The sequence below is a fragment of the Taeniopygia guttata genome, chromosome 4 (genome assembly GCF_048771995.1).
Source record: "Taeniopygia guttata chromosome 4, bTaeGut7.mat, whole genome shotgun sequence".
Taxonomy (NCBI): domain Eukaryota; kingdom Metazoa; phylum Chordata; class Aves; order Passeriformes; family Estrildidae; genus Taeniopygia; species Taeniopygia guttata.
In genome coordinates this window covers 29,567,093-29,587,939 of record NC_133028.1, presented here as the reverse complement: position 1 = coordinate 29,587,939, position 20,847 = coordinate 29,567,093, and the positions used below count along the sequence as shown (strand labels likewise).

Genomic DNA, 20,847 nt, shown 5'->3' with positions numbered 1-20,847 from the left:
CTTACATCATCTGTAGAGGCAAGACTTTCACTAGGAGTGAGTTCAGAATTTGATGCCACCCATGTTGCAGAATTCAGTGATTTTGCACACTTTCCTTTTTCATTTTTCTCACATAAATGTCTGGTCACTATATCCTGGAAAAGATAATCTATGCTGTAATAAAAGATCTAAGGTTTGTTTGATTCACAAACAAAATCAAAAATTCTGTGCATACCTGTAAAGCATATAGAGCCCTTTGCCTCAGATAATCTGTATTTAGCAGCTGAAGCTCGTGGAAAAGTTCAATAAGAAAGTGGGGACGAGACTCATTTTGAGAAATAAGAGTTGCCACTTCAGAATAAATTGTGTCTCGCAAAGCTTCAAACATAGAAAGATCACTACCAGTTTCTGTGGGAAAAAATAAAGAAACTTGTTAAGTCCTTAATGGGCATCCATTTAACAGGCTATCAGGCATGCAAGTTATGTGTATACAAATTATGTCTCAATCATTGCAGGTTCCCTAATATAGCTGCTTTCATAAAGCTTATTAATTTCCTGAAGGGCAAACATTTTTAAATTATACCTTATGCAATCTCCAATATATAAAGTACAATATAGAGCAATTGTAAAATAATTTTCTTTATACTTCTGAACAATACCTTTTGAAAGTATTGTTTCTAAAAGAATATTGCACACGCACAACGATGCTTTCAGAAGAGGTATTAAACACTGAAAATGGAGTTTTAAGACATTTCAAGAAAGACAGTGAAAAGTCGCAGGTTTATATAATACAAACAGTCTGTACTTCTGCAACACAAGCAGCATTAAGAAATCTTTAGACTGAACTCAAGAAAGCAATTCTTTCCCAACAGAAATGCTACATTCTTATACATGTCTAGTATCACTCCCAAGTTCACAAAACACCTCCTACCCTTAAACCCTATTACATATAAGACAATGTGTTGCCTAATAAATCTCCCATTCATTTGAAAAGAAAGGATTATTCTTGCATCACAACAATCAAATTATTACATACATTATTTGGGAAGTGCTGAATGGAAACACAGTTAAATTTGGAAAACTCAGTTTAACAGATGTGCAACTGTTAGTATTCAAGTTAATAAAGTTATTAGCAATACAGCAAACATTACTGTACAATTTGATTATCTGCAAGTAGTTTACCAAGTTTTTAAGCACAGGCAGGCTTTTTCAACCTTTGAAAAGTTATCACAAATTGTTTCCCTCCCCTATTACTAATACATAATAGCAGCTTTTAAACACACTAAAAATGCCTACTCAAATGAATTTTTTAATGTAGTGTCTACGTCCATATTTTCTATTTCTAATTGTTACTAATCAAGAACATGGTAACCATGTTCTCCACAACTGTAATTCAAAGCAGTTTGTAATGCTGCACTTTCATGCAAGGTTACTTCTCTTGTCTTGGTTATAGAGAAGGTGCTGCAATAGCACTAAGCTTGACATCTGCTAAACAGTGAGTTATAGGACCAAAGATAAAAAAAGAAAAAAAAAAGTAATAGCATATTGTTGAAGCTAAGCAGTGAATGCATTACCTGGCACTTCAATGCATGCATTTCTGTTAGACTGCTGCAGAATTCTCCTAGCATGCGCTGTAGGAAAGTGGGGATAGACAGTGATAAACACAAAAATGCGCACCAGAAATAAAGACAGGGTCTATACAAAACAGCAGGAGGAAGACTGCTTAGTTATCCAAACCATATCAGAGCTGCTTATTGTGAGAATGAGAACTTGACCAGGGAAATTTATTATGTACACTAATAAACAGCTCTTAGTGTGGACACAGCTACACTGGCAAAGCTTTTTATTGTGCTACAACAACTAAAATTTCCGCATCTCAAACAAAACAGAAATATTGGCAGAACCAAAATAGGCACAGGAGAGAAAATTTTTATGAACTAGATACAAGAAAAGCAGTGCAGATGGCAAAACTGTAAGGGTTTATGTGATGTTAAAAGACTGAATCTGAATATTTGATGGAGCTCATTTAAGCACGAATAGGAAGAAGACATGTATGCAGTACAGGATGTAGTTTAAACAGTAAGCAAAGTTTCATCAGTTTTACAATTACTTTCCATAAAATCACCAACAAATGGGTGAGATTGGCTACATTTTTGCTTGTTGTACAGTAACAGATTTCTAAATTGCTTTAATCAAGTATTTAATATACAGAAAACACCCAAAATAAATTAATATCCAACTTTTTACACATTTACAGCATTCTTAGAAATTAAAATGCAAAATCCACATGCTAAATATTCAGTCCTGTCTTCCTGTCAAAACACATTGCATTTAAATAACACACTAGGAACTAAGGTCCCTTACTCATAAAAGTTGACAAAATAATTAGCCACTTAGAAAAAAAGTACCTGAAGACATTTCTGTAGATCTACTGTATTTTATTATTTTTTCCAATTGTTCCTGATTCCTTTTGCTGAACACCTTTGCATGAACGACATCATCAGAGTGTCTGCTTTTAGTGTTCTTGCAGGGTTCACACACACTAGAAGCACTTGCACTTTCATAACCTAATGGGAGGAAATGAAACAAAAGAAATAAAGAAACAGCTTACAAACTGTTTTATTACTTTAGAAAATTTGTTCAAGGACACTCTTAAAGATGCAAAATACTAATGATGTTTCCTATACTACAATCTTCCTCTGTACAGTGAAGCCATACAGTAATTCTAAATCCTCAGCAACCCCAACAGTACTACTATACTAACTAGTACTGTCCCTCTCTTCAGAATTTTAATGAAGCATATCTTTCAGCAAATAATCCAGTTTGAATATGAAGACAATGAAGATTCTCCTTGTTATTTTAAATCTGCAATATCTGCATCCATGATACTCTCAATTGGTTATGTATTTTCTACTTACTGAAATCCTAAAAAACCGTAGGCAGTTGTATTATATAAAATTAAGTCATTTCAATAACTTATTTTCATTATTATAGGTACCATTTATTGAGAGTAAATTCTCTGGAATGTAATGATTATAATCCAAGATTATCCAAGTATCCAAGATTACTTTACAACCTACCAGTATTTTTAATTCTGCCTTTTAGCTGAGAAGAATTCTTCCTCTTATTCTTGGATTTGGGCGTTTTATCTTTTGATGCCAGGCTTGCTTGTGCTGATGCTTTTCTAGATCTAAATGTCTTTGTCACAGTAGTTGGGTCTATTGGATCAGGCATGCTACTGAAACTCTCCAAAGACTCTTCATCAAACTCTCTTTTCCGGTTCATATCACACTGACTTTTATGACCAGAAGCAATGTTTTGTACTGAAACTGCAAAACCTGCATTCAGCTGAGACTGATCATCTTTCTTCATTTCTTGGCTATCATCAAGCCAAGTTGATCTTTTCTCCATTTCCTCTTCAGGCTGTCTATGATTCCTCCTGTCAGAAAAAAAAAGACCCACAGACCAATCTCAATATACCAATAACCCAATCTCTCAGGTAGAAACATCACATATTACCAGGCAAGCAGTTTATCCATAATGCAAATTATCTTGTTACTCAGACATCAAATGAATATTGAAAAATAGACAATTCCAGAGAACCCTTCCAAATGGAAAACGGAACTTCCCATCTATTGCTGGTTTCAACATGAATATATTTACACAGTTACTGCTGCGCTCAAATAGTACCACAGGTCAAAACATTTCTTAAAGCAACATTCAGTACAATCTACAGGAGCACAAAAAAATAAGCATTCACTGAAATTACATCCTCTAGTTATTCAAACAACTCAGTTTCAAAACAATCCCATAGAAACAAAATCTTACTCCATTTAAAGAAAGTGTTGGAAAACCACTCCAAAATTGCCTTTGATTTTAAAACTTCCATGAAATGATACATTAATACATAGAAAAGCAGAACACTGCTGAAAAAAATTAAACTAGAAGTTACAAAAGTAAAGCTCATATAGTAATTGTATGACAATAAAATCCTTTAATGAATGATGAATTCTCACAAGCCCCAGAAAAGGGAAATTATTAAAGGAGAGCTGCACTTTGACATTCAATACCTTTGTTTTTCTCCTCCATTAGAGGAACTGCTTTCAAAGGGTTTGGGGAATGCCATGTACTCAGTTTTCCCGGAAGTATTAGGATCTAGAGGATGTTGTTGCCCCTGCTGCTCACTGCTGCGTGGAGAAACATTATGTGCAAAATCTCCGAAACCACATGGGAACACTGGATTACAGTTAATACCTACAAAGTAAGCAAGAGTCAGAAGATACTACCTTCATTTATTTGTGTAGCAAAATTCAAATTTGAGACAAACTGTGACAGCATGAAATTATGAAGCAAAAATACAGTGGAGAAGTAAGCAAGAACAGTTTTCATCCTGAAAGCACTGTAAACAATCAGAATTTATCTTTAGTGCAGGTTTTGAACACTACTTGATGCTACAGTCCCATCAGTGGAGATCAAGATCCTTCAAAAAACAAACTCCACTAAAGAGCTCCTAAAAGTGAAAATTAAAATAACAACAATTCCAAAAAAATGGCAGAATTCTGTCTACCTGAAGACCTTCTCAATACTTCAACCACCATCAAATTAACAAGAAAATTCCAATGGTTCAGGTATTATAGAGCCAAAGAAGTCATAGATTAATACTACTTCAATTTTAACATCAGGATCTTTATGGAAGTGGCAAACTGAATATAACTGTTCTTTTGGGCAGGTTCCATGTAATTTAAAAAATTAACTCAAACAGAAAATAGACTTTACAATTTGAAAGTTCTAATCTAGATCTATGCCTATTTCCTGCTTTCCTAACAACACTGAAATCTATTAAGACAGCTTTGTTTACTTTGAATTATACAGTAAAATACCTACGTTCTTTTCCTCCAAATCCAACAGCAAAGTAGATTAGAGAAAGAGATAGGGAATACTGTATCCAAGTCAACAGTTACTGTATAACTCTGATGAGAACAAGAATTGGTTAACACGCTCCATTCACAGGCATTTATAACAAACATGAGTGTTTGAAGTTCTAAGAAAAACAGAAATAATTACCAAGTGCCATCTTCCAATTACATGGTTCACTTGGAACATGATTTCAATTATGAATTGCTGAATGTATGTAAAAGCTTCAAGCACTGCTTTTAGTATGTTGGATGAAGAACATTTGAAACCTTACATGGAGTGAGTACTTTCAAGTATAACTAACTTCATACTGAGAGAGTCTTGCTTTCATACGGAAGTAAAAATATAAAATTATTCAGCAATAAATAGTAAACTTCTGCTTACGACCATTTCAATATACAGGAAAAGTGACCGAGTTTCATTAAGTTCACATTACAATTTCAATTAAATGAGAAAATGTAAATTTTTGAAATTCATGTTACATCTCACACCTGTAGTAATACTCACCTGGAGCAAAGGAAGAAAAATTAGTAAATCCTGGAATACTAAAGAGGTTCACAGGTTGTGGAGGGTAGTTGAATGGACAGAAAACAGGAGATGGAGGTGGAGGTGCACTACTACCTCTCTCCTTTCTTGATGGTTTCTCTTGACACTGTTCTTGCTGCTGCATAAGATCACTTAACATTTGTTTCAACCTTGAAAATAAAATCACAACTTCAATAAAAAAAAGAATATTATGGGAAAACTGTAAATTTATACTGAAGTAATTTGAGCTTCATATTATTTCACCTATGTAACATATGTAAAGAAGTGATCTATTTAGCTTATTAAAAAACCTCAAGACAAAAATTACTCATATTTAATCCTGAGTTTGTTTAAAATCAACTGCTTTGTACTACTGGTTATGCATACACCACTTAAACATTCTTGCAAGAACAAAAAAACCTGACTACATACTAAAAAAACAAGCAAGCTGAAAGTGTCACTAGAAACAATCAAAGAGACAAAGTATTTCCAGAACTGAGGTTAAAATTAATTTTAAAAACTGTGTAAGAGGACAGCACCTATGTATCACTTACCAAATACAAAACAGAGATGAAGAGCTTCAATTTTCATGCAATGAATTAAAATGACCATTACATCTTTTTTCAAAAAAAGATAATTTGGATCATGGAATCTTACATTCCATCATCCACATGGAAAGTAAGAAGCACAAATCATAGCTGAAAACACTAAGGAAGGACAAAAAGCCTTTTTGCATTATATTACCATTAGAATCCAGAATCTTGCCAGGTAGTCTAGTGAAGACTACAGACACAAAAGCATATTAGAAAATAACTACTGCAACAGATTTTTGCCAACTTTTGGCTCTCTTCAATGAAGATTACTAGAAAAGTACTTTTAAAGGTGTTAAAGAGGTGGTGGGGGAAAAAAAGGACTACCAGAAATGCTGCACATAATTTCAAAAGCTCGTAATCAATTTAGAAGTTCAAGAGTCTCACATTTAACCATTATCTGTAATCTTTTACTCACATAACCACGTTCCTGTTACTGAAGCATTTCAAATTCCACAGTTAAACACTAATACAGTGAACAAACCTTTGGACATTATTCTGCTGCCAATTCAGTTGAGTGTAACACTGGTTTAATTGATGCATAATAAGATTTATTTGTGAAGATGCAAGATTATTTGGCATCATGTTGTAGGGGCCTGTGAGCAAGGTCTGTAGAAGGCAAGAGAGAGTCTGTGGAAAGAACATATGTAACAGTGACCAAATCACAAAAAAACAGAATCTACTGCTAGAAAGAGTAAGAAAGAGAATAAAAGAATAAGAACAGCAAAATAACCGTTCTTCATATCTACCTGCTGATCCTGCATCAAAGTTTGACAAATGCTGACACTAAACTCATGCTGTTTCTTCAACTGATTGATCTGCTCTTGCCATCGTTCCTTTTCTTCCACATAGGAAAACTCAGACATCCACCGAAAATTCTCCTGACGCCGCATACTTATGTTTTGCTGTTGCCTGGTCTTAGACACTGGACGATAATTTCCATCTGCTGAAAGGGGACGGCAATTTTTCCACCTGAGTTGGGAAAATTTCAGGAATAAGGACAAAATCAGATAATTCAAACAACTAATGATACTTCCATTATTCAAATTATGTTTAAGTTGTACATCAAAAAGCCACATGGCACAGGCCAGCTAATCATACATGCCATTTTGTCAATCTAAAATAATCCTAAACAAATGGAAAATAGGAGCCCCCCCACCTGGCTATGACTGTCAAAAAAAGAATGGCTAAGGATGTGTCTGGGTCTTGTTTTTAATATTTCCTATTACTGCTAACATATACTCAATGAAAATAGAAGCCACCAACATAATACATTGACAGGTCCAGCCCCTGATTAGCCCACTGTCTACTATAACAATTTTGGTATCCAAGCCAGAAGAAATAACTGCAGATACATACATTATTTTTAACATGGCATTTTCATCTAATCACACAAATGTTGTGAAGGAAGTCAATCGGGTAAAGAGTTAAAATTATTCACAATAGTTATGAAGTAAGTTTTCACAACTACAGAAACCAGCAATTTAGAAGGAAAAAAATTCAGTTAGTTTAATGCTCTGAACTACTATTTTTGACGAGACTGATCACAGCAAAAAATTTCACATAGACTGATTATCTTTTAAACTGGTTAAAAATAAATAGGAACATCAGGAGCCACTGCCATACACCTGGAGAGCTCAAAGACTGAAAACAAAAGAAATCACCAAGTCTGTTATATGCATTGCAGCTACAAAGACTTAGACAAGAAACTGCCACTACACACAGCCCCCTAACAAGCGACATTTTCCTTTGCTGTGAGGATGCCTTGTAGTTAATGCAATGCTTCTTCCACCCTCTTCCAAATACACTCAGACAAGCATCAAATCAACAAATAATGCTACTAACCTATCTTTGCTTCCTTTAACAAAATATCCATTTTCCGGTATGTTGTTATTGGGATAAACAGAGAAACTGTCATTCAAACTTGATGCATCTTCTTCCTCTTCTTCTGCCTGACCAACTCCATCAGAGAGATAACCATCTTCATCTCCGTTTTCTTCCTCTAGGGCACACTGGGTAGAACCTCCCCACGTAGCCATTGTCCTAGTGAACATTGCAGGGTCAGAGAGAAAAGTGGTGTTTGGAAAAAGAGTATTTGTTTTTCAATTTCATGACAAATTATTAAAACAATCTGTTGACAATTGCAAATCTATATGCAATTCATCAAGCTGCACAAAAAGAATTAAACCATTCTGAATAGCAGCAGTAGTGTGCCCATATGGCCAAGAAGGCTATTAGCAACCTTGCCTATATGAGGAATAGCGTGGCCAGCAAGATCAGGGAAGTCATTCTTCCCCCATACTTAACACAGGTTAATCTGCACCTTGAGTGCTGTGTCCAGCTCTGGGCCTCTCAATTTAGGAAGGACATGGAGATGCTGGAGCCTATCCAGAGAAGGGCAACAAGGCTGGTAAAGAGTCTGGATCACAAGTCCTATGAGAAGCAGCTGAGTGAGGTGGGGTTATTTAGCCTGGAGGAGTTTAGGGGAGACCACTCTACAACTGCCTGATAGGAGGGTGTAGCCAGGTGAGGGGTCAGCCTCATCTCTAAGGCAACCAGTGACAGGACATGAGGAGAATCTTAAGCTGAGTCAGGGAAGGAAACTGGACATTAGTGATTGACTGGGCATTGGAATGGACTGTATAGGGAGGTGGTTGAGTCATTGTCTCTGGAGGCATTTAAGGAAAGACCAGATGTGGCACTCAGTGCCATGGTCTCATTGGTAAGGTGGTGTCAGGTCATAGGCTGGACTCAATCTTCAAGGTTTTTCCCAACCCAGTTGATTCTATGATTCTAACCAATGCCAACTTGCATTCTGCTTCTAATACTGGGACAGAAAAATGAAATTACTGCCTGTATTGGATGTGTATTACTTTACTATGCTATAAAATAGCTAAAGATGAAAAAAAAATACTCCAATTATTTGGCATTTTCCATGCATTTTCTTCTCCTTCGGTGATTCTTTTCCCCAGTCGTAGAACAGAAGAGACTAAATATGTTTGGAAAACCCATAAATCTGGCAAGTTGCTGAGTAACAGTCACTTCACAAGTCAAGAAATTAATTTCCTGCTCTGTTAAATCATCATATTCAGTGGTCAGATGAACACAGGAAACTGCCCCCAACACTGACATCCTACTAAACAATGGAAGCTCCCATTGATGAATACAGAATAACTTGTCCTCTTACTTTTCAGTCCTGCTCTGCTGTGGAATACACTGAGCTTCTGACCCCTCACTTTTAACAGATGCAGCAACCGTAGATATTGTTTCTGCAAGCTCTCTCCTTCTCTGATCTTCAGCCATTAAAGCTTCAAGTTGCTTTCTTCTCTGTCGCAGTTCTTCTCTTAAAATCTCATGTCTTCTCATCTCAGACCATAACTGCTTGCGGTAAAATGGAAGAATTAGAATATAATGCTACCATAATTTCACGAAAGAGTAAGTAATATCCCGATCAATATTTAAGACAATTTCAGGGGAAAAGATGAAGAAAGATGCAAAGATAAATCAGGCTTCAACAAAAACTTTCATCGTTTTCTCAAAGGATGACCTGCCTACAGTATACGACACTCAATGTTCACGGTAAAACTTCTACATTAATTCAACTTTCACATTAATATTTAGTAACAATTGCTGTATCTGGGGGAGAATATCTTGCCAGTTCAAGTCAGTATTTCCTTCTTTCACAAAACAAAATAAAGATGTTATACATGCTTTTGTTAAAATAGCTACTACTCCATTCCCCAGGCCAGCTACTTAAAATGTGTCCAAGCAACCTGTAACGTCTTTCTAAACCCTTTTTAAGTCACTGCATATCAAGTATGAAATACCTCACTGCCTACTGGTACAGATTCATCACACACAAATAAAGGCTTGCCAGCTGTGTTACGCTCATTCATGGCTGGAGTTGATGTTGCTTGTGAAGTCTGTCTATTTGCTGGGCAGTTACCCAGGCCAGCTGACAACTGAAAGAGAAAGCAAAATGGCAAAATACAATATAACATCTTTCTAAAACATACCTGCAGTTAAAACCCAGCACAGTTAAGGCTTTATGAGGCTAGAAAGTCAGTATCCTGGGAAAAGGATTTTTGAATCAAGGCCAAATATTTATTTCAAAACTTATCTAGGAATCAACAAAACTTAATTTATGTATTGTTATATAATGCTCTAGATGCACAGTATTTTACTGCTCACTTCACAGAAAGAAGTTAATCTTCAAAGATTGTGAAAACAGGAAAGCCCTGTAGAGTTAAGTCAAAATGCAACGAAGCGTTGATCACGCTTACAAGACACAGCATCGTTCCAAAATACCAGCAAATGACTACTAAGAGAAGTAAAGAAGCAGTGACTGACCAGTATGGACAGACAAATTTCAGGCTAAAAGTAAGACAGAAGGTTCTGTATCTTTGAAGACTCTGTCAAGACTTTTGAAGACAAACCACAGTGAAATTAACCACCAAACAAGAACCATTGAAATGTGAATGACATAAGCAAAACTCAAGGTTTAAAAATCCACCTGCTTGCACTATACAAGTATTACCAATTTTAATTTTTTTCCAATTTTCACAGGGAAAAAATGGTGAGCAAGATATTTTATGTGTCTTTGCTCAACACCTTAAGACAGCAAAGAAATACATTCTACCTACTTGAAGGTCAGGACAAGCTTTCTGTAACACTTGAATTTTTTCCTGGATTTCAAACAGTTTTCTTCTTTCTTCTTGTAACTGCTTAAGCTCCCTTTGCTGCTGCTGAAGTTTAGCTTCATAGAACTTCTCTCTGTGTAAATAAGTTATCCACATGTTACTTGGCAAGATGTTGCCTAAGGCACAGCTCTACCATCCCCTGACAAAGGCTTACCTTGCTTTTTCATTCAGTCGCACATCTTTTTTTAACTTGTTGGAACTTGCTCGGACATTGTTTGGTTGTTGCTTTGTCTCTTCCACCTCACCCAACAAGTCACTAATATTAGATGCATTTGCAATTGCTCCTTGAGGTTCTGGATCATCATCCTGAAAGGATGTCAGAAAGGCAATTAGACTATTTCCAAGTTGATACAAAAAAAAAATTAACATATCTAGTTTGCGAAGTTTGTCTAGTTTGATTTTTTTCAAAACTAATCAGTATGAATAGCTTTATCTTTAGTACAAACCAAAAACTGAGAAGCCACTATCACCATGGCATCATGACTTTAAGATAAACTGAGTTAATGAGAGAATTTAAAGTTATTTAGCTCAACCTCAACTACAGAAATTTCCACTCTAAATACAAATAATTTGTCTCATTTTAGAAGTATAAACCACTTGCCCATGACTCAGTGGATGGAAAGATACAAGCATATGAAGAAAGAGCAAGGAGGAACAGAAGGACACTGAGGTGAACAAAACTGCTTATTTACCACAATCAGTGAACTTAAATATTAACAATAACAAAACTGCCCTTGAAAACTTAAGCTGAAATATTTTTGAGACAGTCCAACTGGTTTTCTATTCTGCTTTTATTTTTTTTCATAATTTCTGTATTTTCAGTTCTCAATTTGAAAATATGAAAGCCGTAGCCACTGCTGCTTTTGTTTTCCAATGTAATCATTTTTCATAAAGACTCTGCCAAACAGGAGAGATCACTGGTGACCAAGAATGACACAGCTCACAGACCTACTGTATCTTTGCTGAGATTACATACACATAACAAGCCTTGGAATTGTGATGATTGAAGATATGCTATTAATTAGGCTATTTATCAAGGAAGCTGCTGAATCATCTCCAATTCTGATTTATACCACTGCACAGTTAGCACCTCTATAGTGATGATAAAAACCAACACTGATCTAGATGCTGAGAAATAATACAGGAGTATTATCTTGATATAACAATACTGTGTTTATATTGTTGCTATTGTAAAACATAAGTTCCAACTGAGCTTGATTTTAAAGTTCTCACATAAAGCCTTTTTATTTCTGATACACCTATGTGCATTCAATATGCAGACATTATGATGCTCAAATGTGCAGATGGTGCTCAAATGTGAGCATTCTGAAGGGACATTAGATTCATGACATTGTGCTGCTAACATCACTAAATTAGCGTGAGATTTTCTAAATTTAAAACACTTCCAACTTATAGCTGGGCCTCAAAACTCTCAAAATAAATAAAACCACTGCCTCCAAACCAAAATACTTCAAGTCAAATATTTTGCAACATCCAAAGATTTTAATGAAAAATGCTCCTTGTTGATTGAACCTACGGTTCAAAAACCTAAACATATTGAATGTTCAGTATAATCTTAAAAATGTCTAATATTTTAAAAAATAATACTTATCTACTTCTTGAATTGTATTTTGTAACCCAGTGCTAAGGTTAAATATAAAGACCACTGCTCTCTTAGGCTAGCATCCTCCAAGAAAATCCCTGAACTAAACCTCAGAAGTAGCACCTTTGAAATCAGAAAAATCAAACAGTACCTCTTTTTCCCTAGGCTATAAATAAGTATTTTACATGTTGCATTAAGCAATTTTTCCCTATCAGAAGGTACAGATAACATGAAACAGCAAATGCTAAATTTTTGTGCACAAGTTTACATTTGTTACAGACCTGCACCATAGCAGCAAGGTTTTGTAACTGTCTAAGCTTCTGTTTTGCAGCTATAAGCCTATTGATCTTCTGCTCAAACTCGGCATCTCCAGCCACATCAGCCAGGCTGCTTCTGTGACTAGACATGGAATCTTCACTAACTCGATCTTCTTCCACTTCATCATCTTCACCTTGGGGTAGATCGAGGTGTTTGTCATTCTCCCTATTATGACAGTCTGGAAACAGGGAGAGGAGGAAACAAAACAATACCAAAGACACATTACTGAACTTCTGAAGTCCACTGTAATTACTGGGCATTAGAAAAATAATAGCTTAATGATAAGGCTCTTGAAATTTCTTCTCATCAAACAAAGACCTCCAAAACTCTGTGCAGCTATCAGTTATTTGTACTAAGCAAAACTATTGCAAGATTTTAGAACATACCTAAAGCAGAAGACATTTTTAGAGTCCTTATATTAGCAGCAGATCGGTTGTTTATTTCACAGTCTGTATTAAGATGTCTTCCATCTCTGTTATTAGTTCCACACTGTACATTTGAGTTGCTATTTATTTCACTCCAACTACTGATTCCTTGAGGGTTTCTAGGGTGAAATAAATTACTCATGTTAACTTTTTAAAAACTGGTATAGATACAATTTTACTTTAGTCTTCTTCTACCTAGCTTTTTTACGAATAGGTGTTCTGACTCCTCTCCCTAAAAAAACCCAACAAAACCCCCAAACAAACTTCAACTCCATATAAAATCTGTCCAGACATTGGGAGGCTTTCCATATTCATCTCTCCAACAGATTACTTTTTTTTAACAGTCAAAGCAGCTTTAAATTATGCCCTGCTAGATCTGCAACAATACATTAGGTCTTACAGGTATATGTCTACATTACAGAAGCTTTATATGATGCATAGCTAACTGACTGTTCATTACTACCAGGTGAAGATCCTCAATGCACACAGGTGCCAAACTATAGCTATCAATGCCCCTGTAAACTGAAGGGTTTTTTACTAATTTTCTAATCTAAGACTGTAATCTTCTAGTGAAAGTCCATACACATAATTCAGTGCTTAAACCCAAAGGAATTACAGATTTTTGAAGCCTTATAGCGATTTACTAAATGTTCACACTTATCTAAATAAATAAGACACCAAGGATTAGATAATTATAGAACATCTGTGTAACAGTTACCTCAAATTAAAAAAAAAACTGTAATTTTGTTAATGCAATAAGCACAGATTTAAGTTACTTCTGGTTGACTCAAATAAAGTATTTCAGGTTTCCTGAAGCAAAAACTCAGCTACAAAGACTTTGGATAACAAAAAATACAACAACCTAATATTTGTAACAGGCTGTGGATCTTCATGTTCAGAATCACTTTCTGATTCTTCTGTTTCTTCCTCCTCCTTAGTGTTTTCATTCACAGCATCTGTCATCATATCAGATGTCTGCTCATAGTAGTGAACTAACTCACGTAACTCATTCAGTCTCTTACGAACCTCATTTAGCTTCCTGAGGAGGAAAAAAAAGAGTATTTAATCTGTTTTGCCATATTATACTCATCTATGTAGAGTTAAAAAGAATATATGTACTTTAAAGTTCTTAGAGTTTACTGCCAGTTTCCAAGCTATAAGAACTTCACACTTGAAGCTCTGAATTCAGTTAACTGTATTGGATTGCTTATTAAGTAGTCTGTAATACTAAATTAGGTAGATCAAAAAATGGAAATAGTTACTTAACACGGAACTTATTAAAAAAGTAACACTCCAAATTACTAAAGCAAAGACTGAAAAAAAAAATTAAAGAACTTTTACTGAAGCTTTTCTGTTGGATTTAGATTTTCATCCTCTTCACTCTCATTCTGAGAAACCAGGGAATCAGGAGGATAGGGAGCAGATGCCAGACTATTTGTTTCACCATTGACAACAGTTGCTATGCCTACAGGACCAGAAGCAGCTGAAGTTGTACTTCTTTGATCAACACTCCTTTGAGGAGAACCTGAAGCAGGAAAAACTACAGAAAAAAAATACAGCTTATGTGAACAATTCATAATAAGAAATCTGCTTAAGTGAATTGTATTAAAAAAATGACAGAAAATATTGTCAATAGACAAAACAGCAGTTAATAACTTCTTTCCTTAGCAAAACAACAAGTTTTTTCTTAAGTTTCATTCCATGCAATGCCAATAGACAGTGAGTAATAAGGTGGCTTCAGTTTTTCCCTTTTAGCTTTATCAAATGTCAGAAGCAGAAGCTTTCATTCTGTGAATCTGCCCATAGAGATTTTTCAAGGTTTTACTTAGGGCTACATTTCCTTTTTATAAAAATTTAACATTTTAGAATTTTGATCAAAAGAAAAATCCTAGTAAATTTTTCATCTCTGCTAAGATTTTTTTTGTCCATTTTTGCTTCTTCCAGCTACATGAAATCATATCCCAATATGTTCATATTATATGCATTAAATACATATAGAAAAACAAGTACAGTAACATAACTATTAAATCCGCATGTGCTTCTCCAAGTGCATGCTTCAAGGCCTCATTTCTCAATGACAACCAGAATATGCTGTGATCACCCCTCAGAAGCTTTCAACCACAGGACAAACATCACCATTACAAATGCATTGTTAGAAATAGAGAGCGAGAGCAGCAAGTGGACAGGTCTACATCAATAAGCAGAGCACAAAGCCATTAAAAGAAAAGTCCAAAGCTCTAGACCAGTCAGACAGGTAAAGCCCTCTAGAATGGCCTGTGATTGAAGTCCCTGCCATGAGTGTACATGAAAGCCTTTTGACAGAGGGGGACCAAAGCCATACAGCCCTAAAGCTACTAATACATGAAATGCCGAGTACACAAATGCAGACGTACTGTAATAAAAACACACAAAGTTCAAGTTAATATGGCTCTTTTTTTCACAAGCCAGATGTGTCACAGATAAGCCTTGAAGAAAAAAAAAACTCATCACATCCTCACATTAGTCATCTTCAGTGTTATAAACCAAAGTGCTAATAGACACTAATCATCATTAGTTATAGTTTTTCGTTAAGACAGAAATTTACACAGCATTAATACCATTTACATTAATATTGCCCCAGCACAGTTTTTATCACCTGCATTTCATTGACCAATTGCAATCTGAAAGACAAAGTTACAAAACATGCACATTAAAAACATGGTATTCATGACAAAAATACAGTTCTGTCTATATTGACTTACAGGAAGAGTTATTTAGATGCTGGTCACGAAGTGTATGAAGTTCTCCTAATAGTTTGTCCATCTTTTGCTTTTTACCCTGCAACATTCGCATCTTGTTGAAAAGCTGTGCCTTCTCATCTGACTGGTGTTCAGACATTGAAGAGTTTCTGCTTTGTGAAATCTCTCTGGTAAGTGAAAGGCTTTCTGCTTGCCTTCTATTGTCAGGCACAGACTGTGTCTAAAAAGAGTAATTCCATTTTATACAATAAAAGGTAAATAAATTGTAAGAAACAAAAAGCTTTCTTATGGACCATCTATACGCAGCACCAGAATCAACACCAAAGCAAAGAGTACTATAAAGGGAAATATACTGAAAACACTCTAATGACATTCCAATAATATACAGAGTTAATAATTAAATTGCAGTAAAGCAACTCTAGACCTCCATGGAAACCCATGAGACTCAAAGCATAGATCAGTCAGCTAATAACCCCTAAGAATTTTCAAGTTTGCTGAGTTTTTCAGTTTGGGGGCAATGCTGATAAATTCACTAGCAAATACAGATGAGCAAGACAAACATTGAACTGCACTGGTAAACAGAATAAAAACTGATAGTGGCAAAATCTATACAGTACCATCTCAGGACTAACCTGTGAATCATGAAGTTGGTTGTGAAAGCGTTGAATTAAGTCATTCAATTCTTCGTTCAGTTCTGATGTAAGACTCACTCCTGAAACACTACCTGTAGTTTCTGTTACAACTGGGCATACAGAAAAAGAGGAAAATATAAGTATTTTTCCACAGTGATGAAATAAAGGTTATTTAAATAAAAATGTGTGGTTTAGCAACATCAATATACTGACCCTCTAAAAATACAGCACGTATTTTTAATTTTGTGTCCTTTCCACCAGCTTTACTCTTGAAAGATGGCTTCTGCTACAAAAATACTAACAAGACAGCTCAGAGCTGCTCTGTAAAGGACCATAAAAAGGGACTTTAGGCTTGCTCTGTGTTTTGCTAAAAAGTTCAGAGCAAAATGAAAGCAACCAATTTGTCAAAGGCTGATAGAAACTCATCAGAAATAAAACTACAATTATTTAATATAGCTAAACTGACAACAGTGGAGGTAATTAACGGGACACCAAGCTTTCATAATGGTGTAGTTGCAATATTTACATCTGCAAATGCAGTCTTGGAAGTTCTTTCTTCAAAAAGCTTTATGAGAGAAATAAATTTTTGCCTCTGCCTCAAAAGTTCATATTCAAACAATACTAAATATGCAACTGGCAGTTGAAAGACCCAAATAATTCTTCCTATTTTCCCCCAATACAAACCAACAGCTCATAAGAAAAGTCAAACACAAATATTATTTATTTTCCCCCAGAGATTATGACTTCATTACACACACAGTAAAGTTTCACTGTTACTGTGTGTGTAATGAAGTCATAATCTCTGGGGGAAAATAAATTTTTCCATAAATTGAATTTGAATCTTAACATTGAGTAGACCAATTCTTAGGAGAAAAACTCACACTTCTGGGATTTTACAGGTAAACAACAGTAATCAGCTCTGGGTTTTTCCATGACCCATCATTTTATAATGTTACATTATCAACTCTTCAGAAAGAGGCTTTGCAATTAAAAAAACCTTTTTAATGTGTATTTCACAATTCCAGCTTTAATCATTCAGTCAGCATACTAACATGATATAAGAGATGCCATCATTTCACATACCAGAATCATCCAGGACAGCAATGGCTTGCTCTGCTTTATGCTGCAAAGCAAGAAGAGCTGCCTGTCTTCCTTGAAGAGCCTTTAATTCCTCCTGCTGTTGTAGCATTCTTTTCAATAAATCATGCTGTTTCTTCAAGTTCTCCAACTCTTCCTTAGCTTCCTGTTGAGGATCTCTGGCCTGCAAGAGATGGAGCAACATTACCATAAATACAACCATTTACCTGTTGAGAACTAGTAAAAGAAGTGTCAAAGCAAGAACAACTTGCATATAAATTAACAGCCTGGTTAATGGAAAAAAGGAAAAATGAAACAGCTTCACCTTTCTGATAGGCTTTTATCTAAAAATAAACCTCATACATCCAACAGGAAGAAGCCTGTACCACCAAGACATGTTTATAGCTCCTGAGGGTTTAAGTTTTCTTTTTCTTTACAAAGCCAGTCAGCTGCCCTAATGTGACCCAAAGACTAACCCAAGCTTCCCTTTGTCTTTTAAATCATAACCGAGGGTATTAACCTTTAAGACTCCTAAAGGTAAGCAAGATAAGGCATTGCATCACGGAGCTACGTAAAACACAAGATGGCAATTGATTTACTGGCCTAAAATCTCTAAAATTTTCAGAAGAATGTTTTGGGCAGTAACTCATTTCTAGCCTATAATATGTTTAGTTCTATGTGCTGTATTTATGGCATTGATACTAGAATATGCCAGGTTTGGGTAAATCAATTTCGGAACAAAAACATGCATAGACCCTGTCTACATTGTTTTCAAACAATATTTTGAAATAGTTCTGAAAGAATGAAAGCATGCTGAGCATTTAAAATATATTAAAACTCAGTTATTTTCCTCATCCTATGCTAATTAGGAGCTGGAGATTTGCACTAAAACTTTTACTCAAATTAATTATTTTAATGAGACATCCACAGTCAAGATACTCATCCTGTCTGAAGTTGCATAATTGCACTTTGCACATGAAATAAGGGAAAATAACAAGCATTTACAAAGAACACTACTAACTTGAAAGTATAATCTTCTATCCACATAGTTTTAAGTTTCTAAAGTAGAAAATTCAGTCCAAATACTCTGCATCAAATGTCAGAATAGAAGCAGGCATCTTATTAACTAGTTCTGGTTACTAAGGAATGCTCAACTTTCCAGCAGAGAAAGCTGAAAACATCCAGAATTCTAAACTCCTAAAAGTGTCACTAAAGATGCACTGCAGCTAACACTGATGATTGCTGTTACACTCACCTTTCATTTAAAAAGCAGAGTAGAGGAAAATAGATCACACATTGAAATCAGCACAGGAAGGAACAAGGGGAAGAAATGGAACAAAGGTACATATCTTAGCCACAATCACCTATTAAATAGTCCAAGCTTTATCTAAAGTACCAAATTGCTTCAGCTCATGAAAACTGCATTAACAAAATTTTCAATCTTAGTTCTACATTTAGACTAGTAAGCTTGACAAAACATTGAAGCCTTTTATTTTAGGGGGAAAAATGACTGAATATAAGACTTTTAAAAAATTAAATCACAGAAAGGAAAATGATATAAAAAAAGCTCATAATGGGTAAAAAAAGACATTTTAGACACTGTACCCCTTGAAAGCTTTTTCCCTTCCAACCAAATAGTTATATAAATAACTACAGAAAAACATTTGTGGAACAAGTTAAGGCTACTAATCTCTAATTTGTCTTCTGTATTTGGTATTAGTTTAAATGTGCATTGGCTGACTATTAGTGTAACCATAACAAGTGTCTGAAAGTGACATTTACAGTATGTTTTCCCAAGAAGGGAACAACAAAACTTAGAAAGATTATCTACATAAAATAATAACACCTGCTATACAGAGTTACATAAATGCTAACTTTCAGGGCTAACAATTCAGAAGAAAAAGTTGTGAAACATTTCTATTCAAAGAAAAAACATTCTAGGCAAAGACTAATTCAGTGAAAAGACAGCTGGATACAGATAAGCAATCCAGTGGGAACATTCACTGTAAGTATCAAGTATTTGAAGCAATAAGGGAGATGGGGGAATGGGGAAGACTAGCCTGTATAAACCCTATTTGAGGCTAATGTAACATTTTGAAGTGTACCTTTGACAGCAATCCACGATCCTGGCTATTAATCCCACAAGGCCAGATTTCCCTGTCATTCAGAGCAGCTCTCTCACTTTTCCCTTTAGGGCTTGGTGTAACATCAATGTCTGTAACCTGTTCTTGTGAAGCTGAATTCCCTAGTTTGTCCTCAATGCAGGGCCGATAACTCAAACTAAAAGATACCTCCTGTATCGAACAGTTTAGTATGTTAGATTTTGAAAATGTGCTCCAACTTAGCATGCATTTTTAAGTTACAAACCTACCCACTTTTTCTTGTCAAATAATGAAAACTAGTATCTAGTAACATCTGCTAAAGAGTGAAGACATTTTTAGTCATTTTTTGAATTTCCACAACAAAGTTCCATATAGAAATCAACATTATACAACCAGAAGTGTGCACTCTGCATGTAAAATATTCAAGCTGCACGTAAAGAGAGCTCAGGTGCAAAATTAAGAGCCAAACAAAAAACTTAAGCACAAATTTTGCAAATACTGAGACAAATGTGAGTTTACATGGACACTTCTTAAAAAGCATACCTTTTTCTGCATTTTCTAAATTTAATTTTTTAAGTTTAAAGTGCATCTTCCATGTCTATAATTTTATTTCCTTACAGAAATAGAAAGAGTTCTTATAAAGCTAAAAATAATTACAAATCTTCCTAATGTTTTAACTGTTTTATTTCCAAGCAGGTAAATTCTCCTTATCCATAGGACAATCAGTATGCCAACCGGCCAGAAAGAGTACCTGCTCTCTGGTACTTTATCACGTTAAAAAAAAAAAGCTTTTATAAATAGAAAGATAAATGGACTGTTTATCTCAGCGCTAAATTCAGAATATATTTTCTGAAGAGGCGCCCAGCTTTCCAAAACATGAGAGAAACTTGTGTGTTAGGTCTATCTTATCACTAGAAAGATGCTTGGACAATGGCCTACTAATGAAACATTTCTAACTCTCCTCTCACCCAACACCCAAAAATTTTTCCCACTAACAGAAACAAACCTAGGGATGAAAAATCGCATAGAAAGGTATTTCTTCCTACAAGTGACTCAATTCTCTGCCAAAGTACACATTTAACTCTTCATTGTGCTTTGAAGAAAGAATAAAAGATTCAAAAGATTCTTCAGATTGCTATTGTGACAGAATCGTTACTTTTCTTCTCATATTAAAAAAATAAAACCACACATGCATGGACACCTCCTGAACAGAGTGCTTGGGGATTTATTATTTTTCAGCTGAA

At 35.2% G+C, this 20,847-nt stretch overlaps 1 protein-coding gene across 15 annotated transcripts in view; it reads right to left on the bottom strand.

Moving 5' to 3' along the window:
* Positions 1-20,847, bottom strand: part of PCM1 (pericentriolar material 1) — a 40,509-nt gene that overhangs the window by 12,276 nt on the left and 7,386 nt on the right. For 7 of the 15 annotated variants that reach the window (XM_041715770.2, XM_030261055.4, XM_072928249.1 and 4 more), the window contains 21 exons: positions 17,508-17,685; positions 16,425-16,534; positions 15,796-16,012; positions 14,396-14,594; positions 13,917-14,093; positions 13,016-13,173; positions 12,593-12,807; positions 10,863-11,014; positions 10,652-10,781; positions 9,836-9,970; positions 9,196-9,389; positions 7,854-8,051; positions 6,758-6,980; positions 6,493-6,638; positions 5,401-5,588; positions 4,050-4,233; positions 3,060-3,418; positions 2,388-2,546; positions 1,554-1,610; positions 215-387; positions 6-134 (listed from right to left, as the gene is read on the bottom strand). In XM_041715770.2, coding sequence (XP_041571704.2) covers positions 6-134; positions 215-387; positions 1,554-1,610; positions 2,388-2,546; positions 3,060-3,418; positions 4,050-4,233; positions 5,401-5,588; positions 6,493-6,638; positions 6,758-6,980; positions 7,854-8,051; positions 9,196-9,389; positions 9,836-9,970; positions 10,652-10,781; positions 10,863-11,014; positions 12,593-12,807; positions 13,016-13,173; positions 13,917-14,093; positions 14,396-14,594; positions 15,796-16,012; positions 16,425-16,534; positions 17,508-17,685 — 3,681 coding nt within the window. Of the gene's footprint in view, positions 1-5; positions 135-214; positions 388-1,553; positions 1,611-2,387; positions 2,547-3,059; positions 3,419-4,049; positions 4,234-5,400; positions 5,589-6,492; positions 6,639-6,757; positions 6,981-7,853; positions 8,052-9,195; positions 9,390-9,835; positions 9,971-10,651; positions 10,782-10,862; positions 11,015-12,592; positions 12,808-13,015; positions 13,174-13,916; positions 14,094-14,395; positions 14,595-15,795; positions 16,013-16,424; positions 16,535-17,507; positions 17,686-19,606; positions 19,796-20,847 lie in introns of all 15 variants that reach the window. The other 8 variants (XM_012573531.5, XM_041715772.2, XM_041715773.2 and 5 more) reach the window with 4 other exon arrangements.